The following is a 24,973-nucleotide window of genomic DNA, read 5'->3' as shown; positions in this document are numbered from 1 at the left end:
CCTCTGTATTATTCCACCCTGCTTCACTCAAACTTCTGCCATTTTTTGAATGCGGCAAGAAGGGAGGACACTCAAAGGGGTGGGGTGGTCGCTTTGGACTTCTTCCATTCCTCAGTTGTCTCAGGTGAGAGAGAGAAAGGATGCAAAGCCCTCAAATATTCTAAGGAAGAAGAGAGAGTTTGGATTTGATATCCCGCTTTATCACTACCCAAAGGAGTCTCAAAGCGGCTAACCTTTTCCTCCCCCCCCCCACAACAAACACTCTGTGAGGTGAGTGGGGCTGAGAGACTTCAGAGAAATGTGACTAGCCCAAGGTCACCCAGCAGCTGCATGTGGAGGAGCGGAGCCGCGAACCCGGTTCACCAGATTACAAGTCTACCGCTCTTAACCACTACACCACACTGGATCTACGGCTGGCACAGAGCGAGGAAGGGGTGTTGCTGAACCTCCTAGTGCTGCTCTCACGGGCTGCTGCATCCCCACAGCCACTGATCAGCAGTCGGAGCTGGTGGGGCCTAATAACAGTGGCAATTTCTGATAAAAGTTCTTTTCCTGCTGGTGCTTCAGTTAAGTAGCACAACCTTCCTCCTGAGCCACCTCCTGATGACCATGCGGATGGCAGTTTCATGTGTCTGTCCACCCCCACCAATTTTCTGCTCCTCCTTCTCCAGCACAAGCTCCACCCAGACTTAAGCCAACATCAAGTTTTTGAGGGTATCCTATCTGGAAAATACCCTGATGTTGGGAAAGATGGAGGGCACAAGGAGAAGGGGACGACAGAGGATGAGATGGTTGGACAGTGTTCTCGAAGCGACTGGCATGAGTTTGGCCAAACTGCGGGAGGCAGTGGGAGATAGGGGTGCCTGGCGTGCTCTGGTCCATGGGGTCACGAAGAGTCGGACACGACTGAATGACTGAACAACAACAACAACATCTGCTACTACTTTGGGATTGAGTGTAGGCTGCCATCTCTTTCTTCCCTCGTCCCTTCCACGTTGCAAAGAGTCTCTGCCTCCCCTTGCGCTGTGTGCAAATGGGCCGATCCTTTGTGCGATTTTATTAATTATTCTGTTACCATTTCATTTATGAATCGCTTTCTATGAGGCGTGGCGAAATGATTTACATAAAAGCAAATATAAAACAGCTACATGTGTAAAAAAAACAGTTAAAACAATTGCACTTATAAAAACAGTTTAAACAACAACTACTACGAGACACGCCTTAACAGGAAAAGAAAACCACAGCTACCCCCACCTCTTCGCCCCAGTACTCTTCCCCATTTGACTGCGTTCGAGGCAGGGGCAGAGCGAGGGGAGGGGGCCCTTGAATGCATGGTGCCTTGGAACGCAAACCCTGCACAAATGGGGAGTTGCCTGTAATCAAATGAGTGCCTTTGTTGGTGGTTGTTTAAAGACAAGATAGACCCCTTACTTAATGAGCTAATTACAGGTAGGTAGCTGTGTTGGTCTGCCATAGTCAAAACAAAATAGAAAATTCCTTCCAGTAGCACCTTAGAGACCAACTGAGTTTGTTCTTGGTATGAGCTTTCATGTGCATGCACACTTCTTCAGATACACTGAAACGGAAGTCACCAGACCCTTAAATATAATGAGGGAGTGGGGAGGGGTATTACTCAGAAGGGTGGTGGGAATACCCCTCCCCACTCTCTCACTATATATAAGGGTCTGGTGACTTCTGTTTCAGTGCATCTGAAGAAATGTGCATGCACATGAAAGCTCATACCAAGAACAAACTTAGTTGGTCTCTAAGGTGCTACTGGAAGGAATCTTCAATTTTATTTTGTTTTGTTAATGAGCTAAGTCACAGTTTAACCAGGTGGGGAAAGTGTTTTTGTTGGATAGGAAGGCTTCTGGTTGTTAAAATGAAGGCTCCCTCTCTCCCTACCCATGACCCTCAAAAAACACTTAAGAAGATTCAAGTCCACTTAATTAATCCATCGTTCCACTGGAGGTGGAGGGACACAAGAATCAGCTTAGAAAATTCACAGTTAATTGGTATCCAAGGATGGCTTGAGACTTCTCAGCACGGCAACAATTATTACTATGCTGCCATTTTAATGGTTTTATCTTTTTGGTGGGAGCCAGGTAGTGAACTTGGGAGGCGGTTTGTAGAGCAAACAGGGATAGACCTTGGGAGTGGGACAGAGGACATGATTAAAGAATCATGTAATTAAGTCTGCAACTGTAAACATCTGGGGGAAATATAAATGGATTTTGGCTCTGGGAGTGCCCCTAGTATCACCATCACTATAGTCTAAAATTTTGGGCGCTAAATGTTTCTCAATAACTAGGATAAGTATTGTTTTGGGGGCGGTAAAGAAAAAAATGAGCAGATACTGAAACAAACAGGGCAACCTTATGCAGGCAGACTCAGAAATTGTACTCAAAAGGATTTACTCCCATGCGAGTGTGTATAGGAGCCACAACGTGACTTTGGAAATACCGAAAATGGTATATACCATTGTAACAGAGTCTGAAACATTTTTAAGTGTAAGGTAAAATGGGAACTGGACCTGCAGGTGTGTTTTTCAGATAAAGACTGACAGTACCTATATAAAAATTAGCAACCTCTGTATCCTTAAACGTGGCTAGCAAAAAAAATTAAAACACTTGTGTGTTGATTTGGAACATTTACATATACTACACTTCAACAAAAAGTTCTTTGGCTTACAACAATGTATTGTTAAAGCTGTTTACATTCTCAGCAGGGACACTTCTACCCCTGAGCAAATTGTGCTGCAAATCTGTGTACTGCAAATATAACCCTACAGATGTTTGGCAGATTTGCTGGTTATGTAAGAAAATTAAATACTTAGGGCCCCCATAAAAATACAGCGTGATGTATTGACCACGGTGTCAGACTGGGACTGGGGAGTCTCAGTTTCAAATCCCCACGCAGCCATGAAACTCCCAGGGTGACCTTAGACCAGGTGATATCTCTCAGCTTCATCTCCTTCTAAGGGGTGGTTGTGAAGATGACACAGGGCCAGGGAGAGTCATATATAGGCTGCTCTCATCTTCTTGGAGGAAAGGCAGGATATAAAAAAATTGAAATCCTGGTTGTTCTGAGCACCAAATGGGTGTGAGAAACAATACAAACAATTCTTTGGATTAAAACAATGCTATCTAGGTTATACACTGATAATGCAGCAATAATGCCTCGTGCCAAAAAATGGAGCTCTCAAAAAATTCTTTTTATAAGGATTTCTTTTTTGTGTGTGCAGAAAATACAGTTTGTTATGGGTGCATACAAAGTCACTACTGTGATTTAAGCCCATTTGTTTCATTAAAGAGAAATGCATGTGTGTGGAAACAACTGGGGATTTTTTTTTAAAAAAAGTAGGTCCTGTTGGGATAATGCTATAGCATTATTCCAAACTAATTTGTGAAATATTGTTCATACAGTATTCTTTTAAAAAAGAAACATGATTTAATGTGATTTTTTTTCCATATTCCCCTTTCCCTTCCCGACATACCATATGAAATAATAATAATAAAAATACACAAACAGGCCATATTAAATTACAGACAAAAAAGGAACAAGAGAATACCAGTGGCAAAATGACTTCTGGAAGGAAAGTCCTCCCCTCCTCTTCCTCATTCCCTTCTCCACCACTGACCCAGAGGCTGCGGTACAACAGCCAGACATTCACACTTCACGACTAGCAACGGGTATTTTATTGCAGCCCTTCAACACCTTATCACTCTGAGGACATACAAATCTGGATGGAAGGAGAACATGGCACAGTATCAGGGAGACAAGTCCCCTCCTCTCAATACTTTGGACCCTGCACAGAAAACCCTCTACAGGTCACCAGCTTGAAGCGCACACACAGAAAAGGACAAAGCCTACAGAAGCCACACCGCCTACGGACTTTCCCGGTGCATTAACCAGTTTGCAAGCCGGAGATCTCCCCCTCCTGTGCTCCCAAAGCTGCCAAGTGCCCTGTCGTGCAGTTCAGATATCTCTTATTTCAGCAGATACCAGCCCTTGCTTCAAACGCAGCAAGAACAAAAAGAAGAAGAAAGGAGAAGAAGCAGTAAGCTCTGTGCCCTACATGCGCTCAAAGCTAACCTCTTTCTTGTACTCCGCAGATGTATCCCAACGCATGCACAGATAGCCCTCAGAGCGGGGGCGCAACTCAAAGCAGCAGAGGAGCCCCAGCTGCGGAGGCAGGTGCCATTTCCACATGCAGAAGAAGCCTTGCAGCCCCACCCTTTGTGCCACCGCTCAAGATACTTGCCTTTCTTACCCTGCGTCCTCAGATACACTGAGGCTCTCGTGTCACCAGGCTCTGCGGCAGAACCGGGATAGGCATTTCTGCGTCTTGCCCGAGGTATAAGATTTGTGAGTGGGAGAGTGGCTGGAGCCTGGGACACATATACAAAGACCCAGGATGCATGCCTTCCGGCCCTTTTTATTTCAGGGAGCACCATACATGGTGGGCTCCGCTAAAGGGCTCCAGCAGAACGCACAGAGACCCCACCCGCCAGTGGTCCCTGCCCCTTCCTCCCCAGCGGCATGCTTGCTCCCCCCCCCCAGATGCCACCTGCCAGCTCCTGTTCCTTGCAGCCAGAAGGTCTCCTCCCGCCTCCCACACAGTTATTCCCTCCACCGGCTGGGCTGGCAGGAGGCCTCTTCCCTGAGCAGTCCTTTCCTGAGCAACTGGCACCTGGACACCTGCAGGCTCCGGCCTGCAACGTGCCAAGGGGTCAAAGGTCCATTCGTTCAGGGTGGGCGGAGTCCGCGTCACTCCCACACTTCTGTCCATATGGCCCGGGTGCGGCGTGAGGGGGTTCTGGGAGGGTGCAGGACAAGCTCTCCTACCTGCTTGTTGGTGTATTTCTGAGGGTTGGTGCGGTAGCTGTAGTCTGAATACTGCTCCGAGCCTGTGGAATTGCTGTCCCCTGTGCCCACAAATGTATTGGTGGCCGGCAGGTCCTGAACCACCTGGTGCTTCTTGGAGGCAGACGGCGACTGGGGCTGGAGCTGGATGGAAGGCAGGGGGGAGTTGGAGCGGTAGTGGCGGCCCAAGTCAGGGCTGCCAGGGGGGTAGTTAAGGGGCAGGTGGATGCGGGGGCTGTCGCTGACCGAGTCGTTCATCAGGTTGAACTTGAGGGATTTCTGCAGGCCCGTCTCTTCCTCGTCCTCGGCTGGTTTGGGCGGCTTGGGGGATTTGTTCTTCCGGACCTTGCTCTTGGCTTTGTTCCCTTTGCTGCCTTGCTTGGGAGCGTACAGGTCCTTGGTTTCCTTCTTGCCCGCCTGGTAGCCGCTCTTGGCCTCCTTCTGGCGGCAGTAGCGCACCAGCACAACCAGCACAATGACCAGGGTGACGGCTACGATGCCCGCGATGACCCCGAAGAGGATGTTGCTGCGCTGCTTGCTGCGCTCGTACTCGGGGTCGCCGGCGATGTCAATGTCGATGGGCGTGTCCAAGCTGTGCCCCACCAGTGTCTCCAGCAGCGTGCGGTTGGTCAGGGTCTCGTTGACGTAGAAATGGACAAGGGCGGTGCCGTGGCGAGACGGCTTGCCCTTGTCGTTGACGCGCACCACCAGGCGGTGAAGCCCGTGGTGTTTGCGGAGGATCTCCTTTTCCAAAGTGATGTTTCCACTCTGGGGCGAAATCTTGAAGAGCTCAAAGGGGTTTCCACCCATGATGCTGTACTGCAGCTCGGCGTTGATCCCAGAGTCAATGTCTTCGGCTCCGACACTCATGACCTGCTGCCCGGGACTAGTGTGTGGCTGGATATGCTTGTAGGAGGCGTTGGATGGAGAAATGATGACGGGAGCGTTGTCGTTTTCGTCAAGCACATTGATGGTCACCCCCACATAGGCAGACCTGGGCGGGTCACCTGAATCGACAGCTTTCAGTCGGAAGGTGTAAGTGCTCTGCCGCTCGCGGTCAAAGGAAATGCTGGAGAGGATGGTGCCAGTACCATTCTGGATAACAAAGTCCCCGTTGTCCTGCTCTACTGAGAGCTGAATGAAGGCATTCTCCCCTTTGTCTGCATCGATTACTGTCACCATGCCCACGGGACTCAGAGGGGGCATGTTTTCCATGACAGAGAAGTTGTAGCCACTTAGCATGAACTTTGGGTCATTGTCGTTGCGGTCCATGACGTTGATGGCGACAGAGGCCGTCCCCTTCCGGCTAGGGCTGCCCTTGTCCGCTGCGACTACCAAGAATTCATAGCGTTCTCGCTGCTCGCGGTCCAGGACAGTCTTAACCCGGATTTCACCAGACTCTGGATCAATGGAGAATATGCCTTTGGATGAAGGCTCTGTCACTAGGGAGTACACCAGCTTAGCATTGGACCCGCTGTCTGCATCAGTAGCACTCACTTCGACCACCAAGTCATCTGGGGAGTTATTTTCTGGGAAAGACACCTCTGTTGAGCTCTGGCTGAAAACTGGGTCATTGTCATTCACATCCACCACCTGCACCTTGAGAGAGTTGGTGCTGGACAGAGGTGGGTTGCCAGAATCCACAGCCACAATCTCAATGGTGTATTCTTTCACGGCCTCATAGTCTAGCGGCGTTGTGGTCTGGAGAAAATACTTCTTTTTGCTGTCACTTCCGGTGTCACTGGCTTGTCGCAACTGGAAAGGTACATCACCAGCCACCACACAGGTCACAACAGCATTCTCACCTTCATCCCGATCAGACACCTGTACCAGAGCCACAGGTGTCTCAACCGGCACATCTTCTGAGATATTAGCCATGCCATCTTGGTGGGTGACCAAGCCAATGCCGCGGATTTCAATGGATGGAGCGTTGTCATTCATATCCCTGACGCTAATCACCACCTGGGCACGGGCAGTTTTGGGGTTGGCCCCTTTGTCCTTGGCCAACACGGAGAACTTGAGCACATTGATGTCTTCACGATCAACGGGACCCTGAACAGTGATAAGTCCAGTGGCTCTGTCCAAGCGCAGCAACCGGCGAACCACATCTGAAGCTTGGTGGAAGGAGTAGTCAATCTCAGCATTGGCACCCTGGTCGGAATCATTGGCCTTCACCTGCAATGAGAAAAGGAAGTGGTGAGCAGGTACCTAGATAAATTATGCCTGAGAAAACTGAGCTCGCTGACCTTAAGAACGTGCCCCAACTATCCGTTGCACCAAGGAGATATGGTGATTTGTAATAGTTTGGCAAGGGTTTTTGACTCCTAACTGTAGAACAACAGCAACAATGAAAAGGGTTGCTTTTTCCCAATCTGAATTTGATTGTCTAAACAAAAGACAGTGAGGGAAAGCCATGAGTGCATTCTTGTATGAATGGTGCTCCTAGACAGAAGATGTGCTCAGAGGCTCCCTCAATTTAATCTTAGGTGTAAGTCTACCTCCAGGAATCACTATTTTTCACGTAGCTCTGGGCTGTTCCACTCCTGGTTCTAACAAAACACAAAACAACCCTGCAAGCATGAAGCATGCCTTGTCTTGTCATAAAAGCATTAAAAGAGATGCTGTAGTGTGGGCTCCACAGCTTTGGATCTGTTCATATCCTCTCTCATCCATAAATAATAAGAAAAATTAAAGAGCGTTTGCTATATCAGACCAAAGCTCTACCTACTTCAGCATCAACCAGATGCAAACTTTGCCCCCTTGAAACTAGCATTTAGATATACTGCCTCTGAACATGGAGGTTCCAGGTGCCTCTTCTAGCTAATAAACTGGTCTCCCATGAACTTGTGATGCAGTGGCCATCCACACCCTATGATGGAGGAATTACAAAAGCAGGCATTGTGTGTTCTTCCTTGTCTGTCTGGAATATACTAGCTGAGCTATAGGTTTTATTGGGTGGCCCTGCGTTCTGGGAAGCAGACAGAAATATATCTCCATACATTATCTGCACACAAGACATAATGTTATAAACCTCTATCATGTCTCCTTTTCTCTAAAACAACAAGTTATTAATTTTTTTAAAAAATCCCAAACCCAAACATATAGGGAAGATGCTGCTACAATCCCTTGGTTGGCCTTTTGTACACATTTCCCAACTCTGTTATAACATTTTTAAGATGGGGTGACCAGAACTGTACACAGTACGTCACCAAGTGATCTTGGGCCAGTCTTTTTCTCAACCTAACTCAATTTCACAGGGTTGTTGTGGGGAGGATAAAATGAGATGATGCCCACGTTTGAGAAATGGCGTAGTAAAATGCAACAAATGGTCTCCTTAATATGTAGCAGTAAGTCAGGATTATTGAGCCGTGTGCTAATGAATTCTGCCGGATCACTCCCTACTTTGTTCCTCCTCTGGTGCAAGCAGCAGCAATAAACCGTAAGGCCTTTGCCTGTCATTACAGCATTACAAATCTGGGATTGTGGTTCTCCCTAACAAACCACAATCGTTAGCCAGCATGAAGTCATGGTTTGCTGTTGACTTGCTGGTCATGGTTTGTTAGGGAGAAACAAACCGCAACCTTGGTAATGACGAGCAAAGGCTTCATGGCTTCCTACTCCCACTTCCACCAAGGGAGGAGCAAAGGCAGAGTGACCTGGCCGTCCCAATAAGTCATTAAACGTGGTGAGATGGTTGGACAGTGTCCTCGAAGCTACTAACATGAGTTTGGCCAAACTACGAGAGGCAGTGAAGGATAGGCGTGCCTGGCGTGCTCTGGTCCATGGGGTCACGAAGAGTCGGACACGACTGAACGACTGAACAACAACAATCACTACATGCAAATTGTCCCGATTAAATAACCACTGTTGCTACATCCCGCCATTCAAGTCCCCTGTTAGTCAAAGATGACACCCACAATCCATACCTGATACACCCAAACACTGTCTTCTAAGTGCCCCAACTGCACATGATACAACAATGCTCCAGCTATAGCCCACATCCCATGACTCCTGCAGAAGCTTGCTAGGCTCCTCAGTTCTTTCAGCTCTTGGCCAAAAGCCCAGGTGTTGCCTGAGACTGACAGCAGGCATTTCTCTTTCTGGTGGAACTGGCTTGGCTGGTCTAGCTGAGAGGCCACGTCTTCCACTTTGGTATGCAAAGAATTTACCAAGAAAACCAATTCAAAAAACCACCCAGCAGGTCTCTGAAAGAAGTGGGGTGTGCCAAAGGCTTTCTGCAAAGAAAGTCCTTACTGCATAAACCATTGAATGACTCCCTGGCTGAGAAGGGGCAAACCCAAGATCAATACTAGGGGAGCGAGTTCCATAGTTTAATTACATGCTGCGTGAAGAAGTGCTTTCTTTTATCTCTCCTAATCTTCCAACACTCAGTTCAAGTGTTATGAGAGAGGGACAAAAACCTTTCTCCGCTTTCTCCATGCAATGCATAGTTTTAGAAGAAGAAGAAGAAGAGTTTGGATTTGATATCCCGCTTTATCACTACCCGAAGGAGTCTCAAAGTGGCTAACATTCTCCTTTCCCTTCCTCCCCCACAACAAACACTCTGTGAGGTGAGTGGGGCTGAGAGACTTCAGAGAAGTGTGACTAGCCCAAGGTCACCCAGCAGCTGCATGTGGAAGAGCGGAGACACGAACCCGGTTCCCCAGATTACGAGTCTACCGCTCTTAACCACTACACCACACTTGCTTGTTCTCTAAGCTAAAGAGCTTGAAATCACGGGGCCTTTCCTCATAGGACAGGTGTTCCACACCTGTGATCATTTTGGCTGCCCTTTCTTTCCCTTATGTTTCTCAACTCTTCAATATCCTTTTTGAGGTGAGGCAACCATAGATCTGTAGGTGCCTCTTGGGTTGGGGGAATCCACTCATTCCTTTTGAGTTCATTAGAGTGGGGTGTCAGCTCTGAAAATCAGGACGCAGAGGTGTCAGCAAAACCTGTAGGAAACAGTAGAGTCTCACACTGGCAGGTGCATGGTGGGCACCAGCAATGCCTCATTGTGATGAGTTGCTCCTGAAGTCGGACTGTCCCAAGGGTGCATCTTTGCCCGATCAGTTACTCATTAAAAGGCAAGATAACTAATCTGACCTGATGCTATCAAGCATCTTCTGAATAGGAAGGTATAAGATTGCACCACTCAGTAGACAACAAAGGAGGCTGTGAAGTAGCAACATAACAACAACACAGCCCTACTGACAAGACAACATGTCTCTCTGCTGTCATCAGAAAATGGATATTCAGCAGTTCGCTTTAATTATAAACATGGAGAAGATATAAACTAGCCAAGCAGGGCAACAGAAAGAGCAGCAACAACAAAAAATGCAAGAAATAAAAATGGTGAAATGCAACTACCCACCCCTTCCCCTTCTTGCTACACACAATTCCATATATGCCCAAGCTCTTATATTGTCTGTGAAGGAGAAAGTTTACCTGCAGTAACTTAAGCCACTTCAGGTGTTACATCTAGACAGAAAAAGATTTGTTTTACAAAATACCTAACAGAATGGTGGAAAGAGCTTTTGCGAAAATGCACATGGCACACTGTGAACACATGAAAAGCACTTTATAAACACTTTATAGTTTACAAGAATTCAAAAGGGAGGGGAGCCAATCCAGACACATTGTATGAGATTGTTCTGGAAGGGAAACCAGGTGGCGATTGGCTCCAGCCAAGCTAATGGCGCCTCATAGGCTCTCCTCCCTCCTGCCAGGTAACCAGGTAAAGGTAAAAGGTAAAAGGTAAAGGGACCCCTGACCGTTAGGTCCAGTCACAGATGACTGTGGGGTTGTGGCGCTCATCTCGCGTTACTGGCCGAGGGAGCCGGCATACAGCTTCCGGGTCATGTGGCCAGCATGACAAAGCCGTTTCTGGCAAACCAGAGCAGCGCACGGAAACACCGTTTACCTTCCCGCTGGAGGGGTACCTATTTATCTACTTGCACTTTTGACGTGCTTTCGAACTGCTAGGTGGGCAGGAGCAGGGACCGAGCAACAGGAGCTCACCCCGTCGCGGGGATTCAAACCGCCGACCTTCTGATCAGCAAGCCCTAAGCTCTGTGGTTTAACCCACAGTGCCACCAGCGTCCCTAGGTAACCAGGTAGAAGCACTTTATTAAGCAACAGGAGCAGCAGTAACAGAGTTTGCTAGCCACCTTGGCCACAGGTGACTCATTTCTCAAAGCTGTGCCCTATTCTAAGAAATCACCCCCATACTCATTGTTTGCTTTTTTAAAAGCTCTGCCTAATGTTTGCTTTTCTCTTACAACCAGTCATTTCTGTTCGTTTTCTCCTCTTGCTTATCATTTTGCTGTACTGGATGGATGGAGGGCCCTGGTGTTAAATGTCAATTCCAGGTATCACCTTCACACGCAAGGTGGAAGCTGGTATTCCCACCCCTTCTAAAAAAGCAGGAACCAAATGCTCACACCCTCGGGCTTGGGCTGCTGCTTTATAAACCAGTGATACCCCAATAGAAGAGTGAAAAATTAGAACTAAAAACCCACAGTCAAATTATCTAACCCCAAATGCCTTTCAGTGCCTGAGCACCACCAATTTCACCTATGCTAGGAGGAAAGGTTCTGACCTAAGTCAAGTCCTGGATATACCTATCTATCTATCTATCTATCTATCTATCTATCTGGATCTGGAATAGAGGCATAAATCAAACATCAGATGTGCCATCTCCATTCTGAAGTGATGAGGTCTCAGCCAGGGTTGGGCCAGCGCTGAAGACGGGGTGTCCCAGACACACCTGTGTTTTTCCTACCCTTCCCTCCCAAGCTGGCTTCCATTCCCCCATGGAAATCCTTGCTAAGCCACTCCTGCGTTCCCCACGCCCTCTCCCCCATTCCCCACGTTGTCAAACGGCAGTGAAATTTAGTTGGGAAAAGCAGCGGCATTACCTGCGCGGCCTCTGAAAATGCCAAGTCATTCTAAACTTCGAGTCACACGGCCCGCCTCTCCCCCCCCCCGCCCTGCTTTTCAAACAGAAAATACATTCACCAGCCCCACCAGAGAACAGTTTAGTTCCCCCCCCATTTCCCCACGGAAGGAGGGGCTCACCTGCAGCACGGAGTGACCAATGGGGCTGTTCTCCGAGAGTTCGGCCTCGTAGAGGGGCTTCTCAAACTTGGGCGCATTGTCGTTCATGTCCAGGATGGTGATGCGCAGCAAGGCACTGCTAGCACGCGGTGGGTTGCCCCCGTCCTGTACTTTGATAGTCAGGTCGTAGGACTCCGATTGCTCCCGGTCGAGGCTTCCCATGACGATCAGCTGTGGCTGTTTCTCCTCTTGGTCCTCTGCTACCTGCAAGCCAAAAAGCTTCTGGGCATCTGAACCTGGCATGAGCTCATAGGAAGCCACACCGTTGGCGCCAGCATCGCGGTCCATGGCCAGCGGAATGGGGAAGAGTGCCCCAATATTGGTGTTTTCAGGAATGGCTAACGTGATAACGGGAGAGGCAAAGTTGGGTGTGTTGTCGTTGATGTCCAGCACCTCAATCTGCCCTTCCAGCAGGCGCGGGCTATTGTTCATCAGGTCCGTGATGGAAACCTCAAACTCCAGGAAGCACGGGTCCCCTGGAAACAGCTGCTGGCATTCTCGCAGGCTCTCTCGGTCAATGGAGGTCTCTGTAGTGTAGATGTCACCGGTCTTACCATCCACACGCAGGTAGGGGGCACCTACCTCCAGCTTATACAAGTGCCCCACGTCTGGGAAGCCATAGTCTGCTGCCAGGCTGCCGATGAGCGTGTTTGGCGGCTGCTCCTCTTGTACCTTGTAGACGACACGTGTCCCAGAGCTCAGGCAGGGGAGCTGGAAGAAGAGCCACAAGCCCAGGCAGGAAATCAGCTGCTGCATCCTGAACCGTGGCAGAGCTGGAAGAAAGGAGGGGAGAGAGCAGGCATTAGTATAGCTCACTTGCCTGACCAAGGAGTCTTCGCCGAATATTTGCAGGAGGCAGCATGTTAGCTGCTGAGGGCTATGTACACAGTCCTCGTGGAACAGGCAAACACTTGCATGGGCCTTGCCGCCTCCTGGAAACAGGTGAAGAGTGCCCAGCCTTGGAGGTGCTGACGTCAGTCGTCCCAACCCCGAAACCAGGCTGGCCACGCCCGCCCGACCCTGTAGGAAACCGCACCTCCCACTTCTCTGCTCCTTAGTCACCACAGGAAGACTTGCAATCGCTGCCAGGGATGCGGAAAGGGAGGGGCCCGGCTGCAACGCCCCCATGCCCTCCTGGTGGGCCGGCAGCTCCATCCCAAAGAGACAAAGAGCCATAAAGCAGCAGACTATGCCACGTACCAAGTCTATGGCATCAGCTTTCCTTCACAGAAATGTCCGTGTGCTCCTGCATATGCCTAACGCGAGAATGAGGAAAGCACAGCTGCTCCAAACACCAGTATTATGCTCTCTCTCTCTCTCTCTCTCTCTCTCTCTCTCACACACACACACACACATACAAGCAACCCTATACACCAGGGGTAGGCAACCTAAGGCCCATGGGCCGGATGTGGCCCAATCGCCTTCTCAATCCGGCCTGCAGACGGTCCAGGAACCAGCGTGTTTTTACATGAGTAGAATGTGTCCTTTTATTTGAAATGCATCTCTGGGTTATTTGTGGGGCCTGCCTGGTGTTTTTACATGAGTAGAATGTGTCCTTTTATTTGAAATGCATCTCTGGGTTATTTGTGGGGCCTGCCTGCTGTTTTTACATGAGTAGAATGTGTGCTTTTATTTAAAATGCATCTCTGGGTTATTTGTGGGGCATAGGAATTCGTTCATTTCCCCCCTCAAAATATAGTCCGGCCCACCACATGGACTGAGCGACAGTGGACCGGCCCACGGCTGAAAAAGGTTGCTGACCCCTGCTATACACCCCTACACAATGGCAACAGTCTCCTATGCTATCCAAACAGCGCAAGTCATACCATGAAGCAGGTTTTGCCGACACTGCCATAGGAACGATATATATTTTTTTAAAGGCCAGCATTGCGCACAAATGGGATTGTGGCATCATCAACACAGGCCAGCAGGCACACTGGTCTGGAGGGCAATGGTATAGCATCGGTCTGGGCAGGGCAGGCCGCCAGCCCAGTGAAAGTTGTGGGGCTCCCCTCAGCCCCAGCCAGCATTGCCAACACTCACCCACAGACTAGGGGGCCTCAGGCTCCCCGCCCGTGAGCTACGGCACTTCATGCAAAAACACCGCCATGTGTTTTAGGGAGTCTCCTCTAAATCTCTATGCTGTTCAGGCATAACTTTTTTTTCTGCCAGCCAGCAATTAGATCTCATTAATTCCTACATGAGGAGTGGCACCAGGGCTTCTTTTTCGGGGGAAATAAATAAATGAAAATGGTTGTGTGGCTGGCTGTTCTGCTAACAGTTACAAGGGACTATCAGATTTACATTTCCACTCACTCCATCCCAGAAAATCAGTTAAAATAGCTAAATACTACTCTTATGCAAGACCTATGTATGTATGTATGTATGTATGTATGTATGTATTATTTTTAAAAAACCAAATGGAAATGGCTATTACCCCTACCCTCTTGTTTTCCCCATTATGAGACATGATAGCTAAGGGCCGGCAATGTTTGTTCTCATGATCATTGAGTGATTTTTTTTTTTAAGTGTGTGCACACAGGTATACAAAATAAGCACAGCCTGGATACATTAGGCCAAACTCTGGTGTGGATTCCAAACGGTGGAAGAGTAATAAAATGGGAATTAAGCTTTTTTAAAAAATAAAATAAAATAATAGAATGCCATGGAGGAATGGAATGGGAAGTCCTAAGAGAATTGACTTGTAATGGAAAATATGTTATGTATATATACAAAAATCTGGGAAATGCATGCATGCATAAATAAATGGAATGAAGCTAATGCGAACACATAAGAACTGCATTTGAATGACCTGCATGTGACCCACAGCCACTGTCCAAATGCACCCAGAGTATAAGCAGAACTGGGGCAGGGATCTGACTGAAGGGACCTGTTCCTACCTCATAGGATCTGCAAACATCACTTTCGAAGGGATAATCACAACTTAATTCTTGCGCCGTACCAAGCAGAGACCCACTATTCCAAGTTCTCTTTCTAGGAGACACCACCTGTCCTTTTCTTCCCCAAGAAGTCAACTGCTAACAGGAGGGAAGGCTCACTTTATCACTGTTTCACACACCACAATGACCGTTTCCCTACATTAAATGGGGAGCGGCTTTTGCGTGGTTGCACGCAGCCCCCTTGGACCCCCAGAGCGGCTCCTGCCAGTTCAGGCAGGCTTCACCTTCCCCAGGCTGGATACCTGTGGTCCCCGCCTACCTCAGCCAGCGTCCAATCCCGCCTGGGGGAGGCGTTGCCAGGGGGATTGGCCAGGTATGGGGAGGGAAACAGCAGGCAGGCGGAGCTTCTCCCACCCTCCACTCCCTCAATTAACTCTTAATTTTGCAGGTTAACCTCTTCTCCACAGGTACGCAGGTCCTGCTATGTCAAGGCCGCTGTTGAAGGGCCAGAAAGGAATTCCCCTGCATGGGCAGGTTTCACCTTTCCCGTAGCAAAACATCACAACTTTGGCGGTTTCAGGCCTTGGGCAGAATCCTTTATTCATCTTCCTAAATGGGGGGGGGGGCTGGGGCGGTGACCCCATGCCCCCAGTGCAGCTGCGATACCAGGGTTCCCGTTAAAGGGGTCTAAGGGGGAGGCATTGACCATATGCCGAGAGGTTGTCATTGCCCACTCCCTCCAGCGACGGCGGGCTCTCTGCTTGAACATACGTTCTCCAGAGCCAGCCCAATCCCCACACATGGGAAGGATAAACGTCCAATGCCTGAGCCAAGGTCTCCCTACATCTGAATCTTAATAAAGTTGTGGCCAATTTTAATCCCATAGCACGTGGTCTTGTGGCATTATTCCGCCCGGGGGTCGCCTGAAGTTTGGGGGACTCCGCCTGTCCATGCAATAAGGGGGAAGAACATCTGGAGACGGGTGTAAAAAAACTGACTTGCCATCCTTGATGTAAATGGTTAATAATTATACTTACAGCACAAGTCTATCCAAGTCTACTCAGAAGTAACACCCATTGAGTTCAATGGGGTTTACTCCCAGGTAAGTGCATCCAGGACTGAAGGCTTAGCATTTAAATGGCATTTTGGAGCATTAAAATGAAGGCAGTGCAAATTGTTGTGCCCCCCACTTGATTCAGTAATACAGATTTGCCCCGACCCAACCACTGAATCTGAACAGCAATCCAGAAAACCACTACCAATCCTTGGAAATCCCACTGGCTTGCCTTATTATCTGATAGGCAGATATGCACAGAAATATAGCACGGGAGACTTTTTACTCAAATCCCTGTCATATAAGGGGCAGATTGTTGTCGGCAGCAGTGGTGATGGGAAAGATAGAATTAACGGAGTTGCTTTTTCAACGTGAGAGGGACCCTGTCATATATGGGGCAAAATGTTGCCAGCAGCGGTAAAATGAGAAGAGTGAAAACAGGAATGTGTATTTTGATTCCAGGCCCTAAAATCTAGGAGGCAGTAACAGCACCAGCACCAGCAATCATACTGGGATGAGCACAGTGGACACAGACTAGACAAGGCAAATATGGGGCTGCTGCATCGAGCCTGCCTGCGTAGCAGTCTTGGTCTGCACACCAATTTCCCCGGCCCTAGGTAAGGAAGAGGGGGCTGGCGGCGAGAGAGGGAGAGAGCAGCAGGCAGCTGGCACCGCAGAGGGAGACCAAGGAATGAAGGCTGGCATGGGGTTGCAGAGATGGAAAAATCACAGCACAAGGCCCTGCAAGACAGGGGGCTGGGGGCAGAGTGGTGCCAGCAGTCTCCTGGTCAACACACAGCATGACTGTGAGAAAGGAGGACCCACGAGGAACTGCAGCACGTAAATTCCCCCCCCCCCAAGGAAGTACCTGGAAGAGGAACACTAAACAACAGGGCTCTATGTCAGGGTGGCCCCAGACACACAAGGTGCAGGGGGTTGGCCAGCTTAGACAGTCAGCCAGGCAAGTTGAAGTTTCCAATGCCAAATGCACCGGACAACTGGAAGTAGGCAGGCGGCAGGAGCCCAGGCGGCAGGCTCTGAATGAGATCTGATGAGCCATGAACAGCCACAGCAAACGGCCCAGGGAAATTGAAAAACAACAACACACAGTGCACGCACAGAGAGTGCTGAGATTTTGGGCAGGTGAGGGCTAGCACAGTGGCAGGTAGCTCGCCCCTGGCAGACAAGTGGGTGGGTCTGGGTGGCCAGCAGGAAGAGAACAGGTGGCAGAGGACGAGGTGACTCAGGCGGCAATGCAGGCAGGCAAGGAGGGAGGGGGAGGTTAGGCAAATAGCAGCCTTGGAGATGGAGGTGTTTGTGGGGGTGGGGGCAGCCGGACAGGCATGCGGCGCAGCTGGCTCTGCAGGCTGATTTCTCCAATCCTGGAGACCGGAGGCAGGCAGCTGTGCTTGGCAACTTAGCCGGGCAGCAGAGGCATGCAGCTGGGACAGGTGTGTGGGGCTGTAGAACCAGGAAGCAGTTGAGAAGAAGAAGAAGAAGAAGAAGAAGAAGAAGAAGAAGAAGAGTTTGGATTTGATATCCCGCTTTTCACTACCCGAAGGAGTCTCAAAGTGGCTAACATTCTCCTTTCCCTTCCTCCCCCACAACAAACACTCTGTGAGGTGAGTGGGGCTGAGAGACTTCAAAGAAGTGTGACTAGCCCAAGGTCACCCAGCAGCTGCATGTGGAGGAGTGGAGACACGAACCCGGTTCCCCAGATTACGAGTCTACCGCTCTTAACCACTACAAGACACTGGAAAGAAATGATAGTGCTGGAGGTGGCTGGTACTGTTGTTGGGCAAGGGAGTCCTTTACCTCCAGGGCTTGTGATGGGTGGGTCAGGAGAAAGGGCTACTCAAAAGTCTTTTGACTCAAGGCCCTATCCTTTAAGAAGAAGATCCATTGGAAGAGGGTGGTTGTGGGGCACACGGACTTCCTTGAGCCCAGGGGAAGGGATAGCAAGTAGGAGTAGGAAGTCTGTGAGGCAGCTGGCCATAGCAGAAATAGACACCATGTCACAATGATACCCAACATGGGGACAGTTTTGTCAGCTAGGTAGGCATGTAGCAGTTGCCACTGCAGGTCAAGCATTTTCTCCTGACCCTGGAGGTCCCTGAGACAGTCATGAAATGATAAAACTGTCCGTGTTCTTCCCACCCAACCAAGAAAGCGGCTTTCCGAAGTAAACTAGCCCTGAACATGGAGGCTGCATTAAGCTACCAAAGCTAATAACCCATCAGCTCCCCTGTAGCACCCAGCCAGGGATGCCCAAGAGGTGCAGGGATGGTGGTGGCTCCAAGGTTGACTTGGGTGCTTAAAGCCCAAATAGTCTAGGACCAAAATCTGCAAGGAACAGACCCCCTTCTTCCATACTGACCTGCCTACGCTTAAAACTCAGGACCCACATGTGGAACGCCCTCCCCACTGAGGGACTGTTGCCCCCAACTCTTTGTGGCCTTAGGTAAGTGGTACAGCCTAGGCAGGCAGCACTGGATCTGGACCACTACCGGGGCAACTTACACAGGAGCAGGGAAGAAGGAGAAGGAGAAGGAGAAGGAGAAGGAGAAGGAGAAGGAGAAGGAGAAGGAGAAGAAGAAGATTTTGAGAATGGAAGAAATACTTAGGTTTATGGTAAAATGTGTTGATTTTTATATTTTTGAAGGGAATCAGAAGGAACAATGGCAACAGCTTTACTAAGTTAAATGAAGAAAGGATATAAGAAGTTAAGATTTGGAATATGATATTTTATTTGATAAGAACATGTTGTATGATTTAAGATATGTTGGTTATAATTGTAAGACTAAGATTAGATGCAAGAAATAAGATTTTACAATGTTACAAAGTTACTAAAGAAGATTAGAAATGAACGCATAAGAGAGGACGCGAGGAAGTCCCAGCATTAGGATTTTAAAGAAGAGAAGGATGGTTAAATAATTGTGTTTTTTGTTGGTGTCTTTTTGTGTAGTGTGTGTATTGTGTGTTTTTGTATTTTGTTTAATTTGATTTTGAAAAATCCAATAAATTCTTATCAAAAAGAAGAAGAAGAAGAATTTGGATTTGATATCCTGCTTTATCACTACCCGAAGGAGTCCCAAAGTGGCTAACATTCTCCTTTCCCTTCCTCCCCCACAACAAACACTCTGTGAGGTGAGAAGTGTGACTAGCCCAAGGTCACCCAGCAGCTGCATGTGGAGGAGCGGAGACGCGAACCCGGTTCACCAGATTACGAGTCCACCACTCTTAACCACTACACCACGCTGGCTCTCAGATGTTGCTTTGGTAGGTAACTTAGGCAGGCAGCCAGCCCCCCATTGCAACAAGAGCAGGAGGATAAACTAGCCTGAGTGGGAGAGAACCGGTGTGGCAAGTGGTGCTGCTGCTGCTGCCAGCACCTCTGCCGCTTGTGCCTCTGTTGGCTCCACGGTGCTGCCAGGCAGGTGCCTTGATTTATTATCATTTCATTCTGTGCTGTGTTCAGTGTGTGATGTCGCGATGCACGTGCTCGTACAATGGTGAATGCACACATGCAAGATTTACCCAATACACATAATGTAACAAGGCAAATGAAGAAAACACACAGACATCGAATGCCCGTTTTTGCTTTTAAAACTACTGCAAGGAAGGATGGGAAAGGATGGATTAGGAAAGGACTGGAGATGCTGCAAGGCTGGGTTGTGGGTGGCTGGGTACTGGGCAAGAAGGGCAAGGGAGATTGGGTGCGGAAAGGCAGGGCCGTAAAGCAGCACTAACAGAAAGACAAGCTGCTGGGAAGAACTGCTAACAGACACACACATAAACCCAAGAGAAAACATCTGTGCCCATGAAAACAGGTTCAAAATGGAAAACTAAGATAAGACTCAGACAACAATTATTATTTTAAAATAAGGATTGGACTGACTGACTGAGAAAGGGAAGGCTGGAAGCAAGCAAACACAGATTTAAGGCCAGGAGGGACTAAAGGAAAACAAGACAAGCTGAATGATGGAACGAACCCACCAAACAAATTCTGCCCACCAGCTCCTTCAAATGTTCTCTCTGAATTGACAAAAGAGTTAAGCCAGCGGGGGGGAAAGCTCATGCTTTTGAGACTTGGCCATCCCTCCTCACAGGCATTGTGTTTGGAGACATGTTGGGCAAGAGATCTTGGCCTTGGATTGGAAGCAAGAGGGCCGTTTCAATAAGCAATGCCCCCCCCCTCCCCAAGCATCTTAGCCCTGGATGTACAGGTAAAGGTAAAGGTAAAGGGACCCCTGACCGTTAGGTCCAGTCACGGATGACTCGGGTTGTGGCGCTCATCTTGCTTTACTGGCCGAGGGAGCTGGCGTACAGCTACCGGGTCATGTGGTCAGCATGACTAAGCCGCTTTTGGCGAACCAAAGCAGCGCACGGGAATGCCGTTTACCTTCCCGCTGGAGTGGTACCTATTTATCTACTTGCACTTTGACGTGCTTTCGAACTGCTAGGTTGGCAGGAGCAGGGACTGAACAACGGGTGTTCACCCTGTCGTGGGGACTTGAACTGCCGACCTTCTGATCGGCAAGCCCTAGGATCTGTGGTTTAGACAACAGCGCCACCCGCACACTAGCTGTCAATAAACCAAGTCCAGAACCCTCCTACCCCCGCCATCTCCCCACCACCATGGTGTTTTCCTTTTATGGTGCCTGCTTGACCTTACATTTCAGTTTTGGAAACATTTTGGAGACAGTTCGAAAGCAGTTTAGTAATGCTGGTCACATGACCCGGAAAGCTGTCTGCGGATAAACGCTGGTTCCCTTGGCCTGAAACAAGATGAGCGCCGCAACCCCATAGTCACCTTTGACTGGACCTAACCGTCCAGCAGTCCTTTACCATTCTTTTTTTAGTGTTCCCCTCCCACAATGGCACCCAGGTGTCATTTCTTGCTGCCGAATACCTACTTGAGGACTGAGAATGTGGTGTAGTTCTTATAAATGAAAAGGACAGTCCAATCAGCTTCTGTATGTGGGAGGAGAAAGGGGTCCATTTTGTCATTCGCCTCAGGCAGAGAAATGTCTTTGGTCAGTTCTACTTTCCTTCTTCTGGTATAGACCAGGGGTGGGGGACCGAGGGCCAAAAGTCCTGTCTATCCTGGCCCTTGGGACTCTTCCCAGGCCACAATCCGTATGGTCATCTTCTGGGCCCTCCTTGAGAGCTTTCATCTGCCTAGAATGTGTCCTTGAACTATGGCAATGCTTCTTGGAAGCCTACATGGAAGACGAAGATATGCATACAGAGTAGTCACCCACAAGCCACAAGCTTAGTTTGCTTGAGGCTTTGACCAGAGTACCATTCTGGAATTTCTCAGTCTCACAATAGTTTCTGATCATGGTGCCCTTTTGGAACAATTCAGAGGAATGGAAGTCAGAGGTTCTGCACAGTGGTTCAGTGCCTACCTGTGGGGTAGGAATCATCACCAGAAAGTACTACTACTATTATTATTATTAATAATAATTTTATTTATACCCCACCCAAGAATAAGGCGGCTAGGTTGGTCATTGGGCAGCCCAAATGGACCCTATCTTGCCAGCTGCAAAAGCTCTACCCTGGCTGCCAGTGGGCTACTGAGCCCAATACAAAGTGTTAGCACTAGCATAGAGAGCCCTAAATTAGATTAGATTATTGTATTTTAACATTCTGTTGGAAGCTGCCTAGAGTAGCTGGGGAAACCCAGCCAGATGGGCAGGGTATAAATAATTATTATTATTATTATTATTATTATTATTATTATTATTATTAGGAGTAGCTCTCTTGTATCAACCATCTTGGGACTTGATGATTGGCAGTGGAGTTTTTAATTGCTTTAAATATGTTTTTATCTTATCTTAAATTGTGTCACTTTAACATTTCAGTGTTTGCCATCTTGGGCTCCCCTTTGGAAGGAAGAGTGGCATAGAAATGTAACAAACAAATAAACAAATAATTTTTTGGCAGGACAGCCTTTGCCATCCTGGTACCCACCAGATGTTTTTGACTACAACTCCGATCAGGCCCAGCTGGCATGCTCATGATGGCTGGGGCTCATAGGAGTTGTAGTCCAACACATCTGAAGATCTCCAGATTAGGGGAGGCTGTGGTACTTCGGGGAAGCAAAGAGGTGTTTCAGGATGGAAGGATCTACAGCAAGGGTCAGCAAACTTTTTCAGCAGGGGGCCGGTCTACTGTCCCTCAGACCTTGTGGGGGGCCGGACTATATTTTGAAAAAATATATGAACGAATTCCTATGCCCCACAAATAACCCAGAGATGCATTTTAAATAAAAGGACACATTCTACTCATGTAAAAACACGCTGATTCCCCGACTGCCCGTGGGCCAGATTTAGAAGGCGATTGGGCCGCATCCGGCCCCCAGGCCTTAGTTTGGGGGCCCCTGATCTACAGTAAGGTCTGATGGCCTGCCCTTAGGTAGATCAAATTGAAAGGGAACCACCCTCCCCTGATTTTTAGAGCATAACTGGATTCACCCATGCTTCCGAGGAAAAATAACATGAGACAGATTTGACTCCACCCCCAGTTATCAAGGTTACATTTGCCATTAAAATGCATCCAATTCTAAACATTTCCATTATTTCCAGAATGTATAGGCCCTATGGAGCTGCAGTGTTCAGAAGAGGAGGAGGAGGAGGAGAAAGAAGGAGTGTAGCAACTAGCAAGTGTGCACATGGCCCTCTCATGGACTCAGGCCTTTTTAAATAAAGATGGGATTCCGCCCCCCCACCCCACACTTTTGTTAAATGTAGTATTTTTTCAGGTACATTGGCTAGATTAAGAGGACAGTTTGTTTTGAAACAGATACCGTTCTGTGTGAGGATTGCAGACTCTAGAAATGCGCCAGCACACAGCGGGTGGCAGACATAACTCCTTCAAGAACAGGAGAAGCCCACCAGGCCTCCTCCTCCCCCCAACTGTTTGCAAAGGAAAGGTGAATCATTGCTGCAAGCATCTTTCTCTGCAGGCGATCAGGTGTGGCAGGTGGGCTGAACAACAATCTACATGATCCCCAGCAGAAAATGAGGCTTCCAGCATCTTAACTTTGCAAACAGCTGGGGGGCGGGGGCGGGAGGACGACTCTGGCAAGGTTTTCCCCATTTCCAAGGAAGCAGTCATATTCCCGCCTCCCAGGGTGTGTGTTCTCTGATCCTTGGGTAATGAGACAGTAGGCAGCGGAAGGCAAAGAGGGATTGAGGCAGGCACAGCTTGGAAAAAGTTCAGCAGTAATTAAGTTCTTGCAACATTCCAGATGTGGTCGCCCTGATAGGGTGTGGGAATGTGAAGGCAACAAGTGTGTGGCACAGCCCTTGTGCCACTTTCCAAAGGTAGCTGTGTGGGATGACTAACTCATCTGAGTGCAAACAAAATAAAAAATCCTTCCACTAGCACCTTAGAGACCAACTAAGTTTGTTATTGGTATGAGCTTTCGTGTGCATACACACTTCTTCTGCATGCACACGAAAGCTCATACCAAGAACAAACTTAGTTGGTCTCTAAGGTGCTACTGGAAGGAATTTTTTTTTTATTTTGTTCTGACTATGGCAGACCAACACGGCTACCTACCTGTCATCTGAGTGCAATGCTCCTTAAAACAGCTCATCGTGTACAAAGTACTTTTGACGCAATGTTGACGGGCGTACGAACTACCCAGTTAAGACAGGAGATATTAACTTCTTTTCAGATACTGATAACTCGCAACTTATGCACATTTAACTTGTCCGCATTGAGCTTTACACATTTGGCAATTAAAGGAAAAATAAAAAGGAAGGCCACCTGAAGTTGCACCCAATGTGTTTTGAATATGTGCAATTTTTGCTTTATGCGCTATCCCACGGATGTAACCTATTGCACGTTGAAAGTCACCTGTATATCCTTCTCGCACAACAAGTTTCACTCAAAGATAAATCAGGAAGTTTTAAATGTCTGGCATTTTATTATGTTTTTATATGTGCTGGAAGCTGCCCAGAGTGCCTGGGGTATAAGTAACAAAATTATTGTTATCCTTATTGTTATTGTTATTACCTACCTAAGCAAACAGTTGGCTGTTCTACATTTAGGAATGCAGCACTTCTGACACAGACCTTGTAGTGGTTGCTCAGTAATGGAAGCCACAGGTACAGCAACTTCCCAAACCGGCTGCATATAAAGTGAGCACTTGTCACCCAACACTCGCCACTGGTCTGACCTGGTAGGCCAGCTCTTAGTGTTTATCATTTTAATGCTAAGGGTTGACATACCAGGGGAGACCAGGGTTCTGTCTTGTCCTGTATTCATTCTGTCCTCTGCAGTAGCCGGGGTTGTGGGTTACGTGTGCATTTATGCGCGAGTTTCTAAAATATGCTGCTTTGCCAAAGAACTAGTTGCAATAAAGAATGCTAAAAATAAAATTTACATATTACTAAACTTTAATATGAGTGCTTAAAAAAAGAAAATATGGAAGTTGTAAGATAACAAAAACAAGAAAGATATCTATTCGTTTTCCTTTCCATTATATTCTCCAGAAGCAACACCAGGGTATAACACATCTATGTGACACATAATATACAGATAACCAAGATGAAAATTATCTCTCGCCAATTATAGTTGGCCCTCTGTTGGTTAACCAGTAGATTAAGCAAGTGAAACTGTAGCTGACAAGTGTGCAACACTAATATTGCTAAATGTTTGCAGAATCCTGTTTTTGCTCAAAAGTAATTCTTATTGTGTTAATCAGAATTTAGTCCTTAAAGAGTGTCTAAACTGGCTAAACCAATAAATTAAAAGCCTTTCCATCAATTAAAAAAAGTGCTTGCATCACACATTTGCAACTTTTTAATACAAATACTTACTCCACTCTCACGTACAACGTGCACCTGTCCCCACAAACAACTACCGCTCCATAAAATACTTCCAGAAACAAACTGGATTGTGATACATCTTTTTGTTTCCCAGGGAGCAAGGCACAGCTGCCATTTACCCAAATCACCGACATCCTATTTACAGACTTGTGTCCTCCACACCCACTTCCATGGCCTCAAAACAAAGTACA

At 48.1% G+C, this 24,973-nt stretch overlaps 1 protein-coding gene across 1 annotated transcript in view; it reads right to left on the bottom strand.

Annotated features, from left to right (window-relative positions):
* PCDH1 (protocadherin 1) overlaps positions 1 to 24,973 on the bottom strand; it is an 80,293-nt gene that overhangs the window by 42,791 nt on the left and 12,529 nt on the right. Inside the window, 2 exon segments of the mRNA XM_033154256.1 lie at positions 4,849 to 7,041; positions 11,947 to 12,758. Of these exon segments, the coding sequence (XP_033010147.1) occupies positions 4,849 to 7,041; positions 11,947 to 12,741 (2,988 nt within the window). The 5' untranslated portion in view covers positions 12,742 to 12,758.

Source organism: Lacerta agilis, chromosome 7, assembly GCF_009819535.1.
Source record: "Lacerta agilis isolate rLacAgi1 chromosome 7, rLacAgi1.pri, whole genome shotgun sequence".
NCBI lineage: Eukaryota > Metazoa > Chordata > Lepidosauria > Squamata > Lacertidae > Lacerta > Lacerta agilis.
Note: the sequence above shows the minus strand (reverse complement) of the source record. Positions and strands in the feature narration are given on the sequence as shown.